The 5,062-nt window shown below is 66.3% G+C and overlaps 1 protein-coding gene across 1 annotated transcript in view; it reads right to left on the reverse strand.

Moving 5' to 3' along the window:
- MYBPH (myosin binding protein H) overlaps positions 1-3,487 on the reverse strand; it is an 8,589-nt gene extending 5,102 nt beyond the window's left edge. Inside the window, exons 1-5 of the mRNA XM_011367330.2 lie at positions 3,195-3,487; positions 2,555-2,738; positions 2,345-2,479; positions 1,764-1,931; positions 4-76 (exon numbers count right to left, since the gene is read on the reverse strand). Coding sequence (XP_011365632.2) covers positions 4-76; positions 1,764-1,931; positions 2,345-2,479; positions 2,555-2,714 — 536 coding nt within the window. The 5' untranslated portion in view covers positions 2,715-2,738; positions 3,195-3,487. The remainder of the gene's footprint in view (positions 1-3; positions 77-1,763; positions 1,932-2,344; positions 2,480-2,554; positions 2,739-3,194) is intronic.
- Between the last annotated feature and the right edge of the window lie 1,575 nt (positions 3,488-5,062).

The following is a 5,062-nucleotide window of genomic DNA, read 5'->3' on the forward strand; positions in this document are numbered from 1 at the left end:
TGCAGGTTGACCTGTTCTCCCACCTGGCGGATGTAGGTCTGACGGAGGTGGCCGGGGACGCGGATCCTGGGGGCCTCTGCATGAAAGCGAGACCCAGGCTCAGCGCGCAGTGGGGATGCTGATCGGTGGGCTGCTGGGTGCGCCCTTGGGGAGAAGATGGAAATGGTTCTCGAGATGGTGGGGGGGGAGCTGGGAACCAGGAGGTGCCAGGAGGGGGGTACTGGTGAGCATCTGGGCATTCCCTGGGCTTCTTCCATGTGGGGTTCTTGGGCACCAGGGGTTGGGGAGCCCTCTGCTGCCCTGCATTCCCTAATCCAGCACCCCGCCACCCCACACTAGCCCAGGGCCTTCCGAGGGGCCCCAGGGAGATCCACCAGCCCATGGCCTGCGTCCAGGCCACGAGGGAGGGTTAGGGCCTTTGCCCGCCACTTGACACCACAGCAGACACCTTTCCTCCTCTGTCACCCACCCACCACCCTCAGCCTCATGGTTGGGAAACCCTTCCTAAAATCTGGCTTCAGCCCCACCCTAGGGCAGGGAGCCACCTTCCTGGCTGTCACCTAAAAGACGCCACCCCTAAAGCCATTCCAAGGGAAACTGCAACAGCCTCGCCTGTCCCTCAGAGGGGACGGAGTGGTGGCGACTGAGGCTTCTCAGTGGCAAACAGGTGGCAGCAGTTGGTGGCCTGCAGGGCGGAGGGGAGGACACAGTGAGAAGGAACACTGTGTCTCCGTGGGTCGGCTGTGTGGGCGCTTGGCTGGGGGTGCATCAGGCCTGGAACGCTCGGCAGCTGCAGGTGTCCGGGAAGGGACAGCTGAGCGGCCGAGGATACTGGATGGCCCCACCCTGCCCATGAGGAGGGCCCGGCTGTCCCATTTGCTCACGGCTCTGGCCCCTCTCTCCAGGAACTCCTCTTCTGTCCTGCCAGAGGGATTCTGATGGAGTGACGGGTACTGAGTGTGGCCGTCAAGGCTGGGCTTCGGGGTAGAGGCCGGGCCCAGAGTCAGGCCCTGGGGCCCTGGGGGAAGGCCCAGGACTCTCCAGGCGCCTTCAGGGTCCCCGGCTCCTCGGATCGGCTGTGACAGCCTACGAGTCCAAACTCCCCAAGGCCGACATTTCTCAGGTCCTGGGGCTGAGACGTGCACCTTCGAATCTAAGCGTGGCCCTCCTGCGGCCACGAAACCCCTTTCTGGAGGCCTTGTCCAGACTGTGGGGCCCCCCTGCGGGGGGCAGGGTTGGGGTGGGCAAAGAGAAAGGTAGAGAAGGCCTCAGGCCACCTGCTGGCCTGTGTCTCTCTTCACCTGGGGCCCTGGGCTGTCCCCAGGGACCTTGGATCAGACCGGGTGACTCACTGCCATCAACTCAGCTTCTCCGGTCCCCGCCTCCCGCTGAAATCGGACCGGCTGTGGGAGGGAGCGAGGGCAGGCCCGAGGCTAATGCCCCTACAAACAGGAACTTAGCAACAGCTGGGCACTGCCCCCCGTGGGTGGAGATGCCTTCACGGCCCTCGGCTTCCTCCCACCGGGGCCTGGTGCGTTCGTTCTGGGGGCCAGGAAGCCCTCTGCCAAGGCTTGGGGTGGACCCCTCAGGGGCATGACCTCTGGACCTCCCGCGGCCCCTTGCCGCTGAGGGACCTGGAACTTTATGGCCGGATGGTGGCAGGACGCAGCCTGACCGTGTGAGGAGCATGGGGTAGCGACGGCCCCAGCTTGCTTCTCTGTCTATCGGACACGGCGCCTGGAGGGCCGGGAGCAGGGCTTTACCTACGGCCTCCCGGATATGGACGAGCTGGTCCAGCACAGCTGGCGGGCCAGCGCCAGCCAGGCTCACGGCTGCCACACGCAGGAAGAGCTTGTCGCCCAGGGCCAGGTTCCGCACCGTCTGCTGGGTCACCATCGCAGGCCGGGCGTTCACGGGCACCCACTCTGAGGCTGGGTGGGGGCACAGGCACACGCTGATCCGATGCGTGAGCCCCCTCTGTGGGCCCCCAACTCCCCTCCCCGGACCCCTCATTCTCAGATGGCCGCAGACCCCTGACACGGCACCGCGGAGTGGTGTCCAGAGCAGGGTACACGGTCACCAAGCCGTGTGGCAGGCAGGTGCGGAGGCCGAGGGCAGCTGAAGCAGCAGCACGGAGGCGGCAACAGGAAGTTGGCCGGGGACCCCTCACCCCCACTTGCTCTGCCCTGCACCCCTCAGCTTCTCCGCTCCCCGCCTCCTGCGCGCCCTCCTGGGAGCCCAGCGTCTCCACCCTCCTGTTCTGGGGCTGCAGCCGAGGTCACTGGGGCGGCCCCCCGCGCACGCCCCATCTCCTCCGGACTGGCGCCCGCGGGGCCCGGCTCACCTCCCTCCCGGCGCAGCTCCAGCACGTAGCCCCGCAGCCCCAGCCGCCCCAGCCTCTCCGGGGGCTCCCAGCTCACTGTCACTGCCCTGTCACTCACGTCCTGCACCGTCAGCAGCTGGGGGGCACTGGGCACATCTGAGGAGGGGAGACGGCTGAGGCACGTGGCCGAGGGCCCCCCTCCCCCCCCCCCAGGCCTCCCGCCTTTGCCACCTTCGCTGGGAGGCGCAGGCTCGGCCCCCGTGGGGGCAGGTGCCTGAGGGGCAGCCACAGGGGCCTCTGGTGCTGTGACTTCCTCCGAGGGCTGTGTGGGCTCCTCCGGGGGCTCGGAGGCATGCTCCTCAGTGACCTCCGAGGTGGCCTTTCCCGTCATGGCTGCTCTGGCAGGGGTCACGGGCTGCAGCGTGCAGAGGTCGCATGGAGGGTCTGGGCTTCCAGGAGCCGGGGCTTTTATAGGCAGGGGCTGCCCCGCCCCCAGCCGAGGATCCCAGCTGTGGGGTTGGGCGGGAGGCGTGAGGCCGTGAGGCCGGGAATAGCTCTGGGGAGGGACCTCAAGGGTCCCTCATCCATCACCCGCTTGGCCTTCCGTGGCCAGGGCGCTGGTGCCCAGGCGAGGGGAAGGCACAGATGGGTGAGACGGGACACGGCCGGGGCCTATGCCAGGGGTCAGGGCTGCGCATAGCAGCTCCCTCTGCGGAACGACCCGGATCAAGCTGCGCTGGCCTATATGGGGCCACTTGCGCCCAGGGCTCCTCAGGCTGGGGTGCAGACAGCGGAAACCACCGTCTGGGGGAGCAGCCCCAGCCTTGCCCCTGCCCCCACCTCCCCTGGGGCCATCCCCCAGCATATGCACTGCAGGGGCCTAGAGACAGCACTGGGAGGCCGGGCCGGGGCCGGGGCCGAGGAAGCCTCCCACGCAGACCCGGCAGGGGCCTGAAGCCCTGGGCCCTCTGCTGGGGGTGGTGGCCCGGGTGCTGTGGGCCTGTCGCGGGGCAGGATGAGACTCCCAGCCCGGGGAGCGGGGGTGGGGATGAAGTCGGAGCCGTGGGAGGCCGGGGCTGGTCGGCATCCCAGTCGTGGATTCGTCCCCCCGGTAAATCGCTATGACCGGGATCACTGAGCACACGGGGGAGGCTGGGGCGCAGCGCCTCGGGAAGGCTGGAAACGCGTCCGCCTCTGGCTGCAACACGCCTCCGACCCTGCGTGATCAGCAGTACGCGATGGGGGCCAGTGTAGGGGAGGAGCTGGGTGCGCCAGGGCCTGGGGGTTCTGCACATGCCGTCATCCTGCCCAATGGGGTCTCCTCCAGGGGCTGAGGCCACGGAGACAAGCAGAGCATGGCGGTCACCCCTGGGTGGCTCCTGGCTCCCTGTCCTGGGTGGGAGTTGGCCAAGCTGTCACTGTACAGTCATTCTTTACACTTAAAGAATACATTTGAGGCACAGTTCAGCATGTACCATATATCCCACAACTTAAAAATAAAAATACATGAAAAAAAGATATAAATAGACATCCACGTAATTTATTTAGGGCCCTCAGCCCTGTGGCTGCCTCTCGCCCCTGGCCGTCCTTGGGGAGGGGCCGGGAGCCTCCTGTTCTGCCTGAGCCTGAGGCTCTGCCAGGTGACTCAGTGTCCTGCGGGCAGGGCCGGGCCCTAGAGACCCGATCCCTATGCCTGGACTCTGAGTCTGCAGCTATAAGTGACCATGACTAAGTGCAGGTCCCTGAGTCACCCTGGCTTGGGGGAGAGTGGCCTCGGGGGCGAGGGGTGGGAGGTGTTGGCGGCTCTGGAGGGTTTCAAGGACCTCTGTGTGGGGTGGGCAGTGGTCGGGGGTAGGGAACGTTTGGTCCCAGGCCAGCAGCGAGATGTCAGGCACCCCTGATATCTGGCCAGGTCAGCGTATCCCAGGCCGTGACTCGGGAGCGGTCGCATCTGCCTGGCTCCAGCTGGTTCAGATTTCGGGGTGTCCCACAGTGTTTCATCCCTTGCATCTCAAACTAGTGTCGCAAACCACTAGGCCAAGTCACAGACAGCCTGACCAGCAGGGAATTCACAGGGAAACCCTCTCTGTCTCGGGGTGTGCATATTGACTCTCTTTGGGTACAAGGCGTGTCCCACCATGCCACCCCCACCACCAGGTGTCCCAGGCTGGCCTGAGCAGAGGAGCCCAGGCCCCTGCTGGATCGAGGGCCGAGGGGAAGGACGGGCAGGACAGAGGCTGATGTGGCCATGGGAACGGGAAAGGCCCCTTCCCGGCGGGGAGCCCCTGGGGGGGGAGGGTGGGGACAGCTCTCCGGCCTGCAAAGGCCCCCACCCTGGGAAGCAGAGAGGTGTGTGATTGACACAGGTGTCCGGTCTGTGTGTGGAGTCACGGACCCCCACCCGGGGCCTCTCTCGGTCGGAGCAGATGAAGAGGCAGGACCGGGTCCTTCCCCACTCGCCGGCCTTTGGAGCGGAAGAGGCTGCGTCAAGAGGTCAGGGCCAGGGGTCCCCGAATCTGGACGCCTGTCCACGCCCCTGGCTAAAGTCCATGGCAGATGCACCTGAGGGTGCTGGCTCCTCCTGGGACACCCTGGGTCCTGGCAGAGGCCCGATGGCCTCGCCTTCTACAAGCTCTAGGAGAGAGCAATCTGGATGTGATGGGGGAGGCAGCCCAGAGGTCCAGCGGGCGGCAGAGCTGGGCTGGAGCCACAGGCAGCGAGGCTCTGTACTCCACTGAG

This window comes from Pteropus vampyrus, unplaced genomic scaffold (assembly GCF_000151845.1).
Source record: "Pteropus vampyrus isolate Shadow unplaced genomic scaffold, Pvam_2.0 Scaffold131, whole genome shotgun sequence".
Lineage (NCBI taxonomy): Eukaryota > Metazoa > Chordata > Mammalia > Chiroptera > Pteropodidae > Pteropus > Pteropus vampyrus.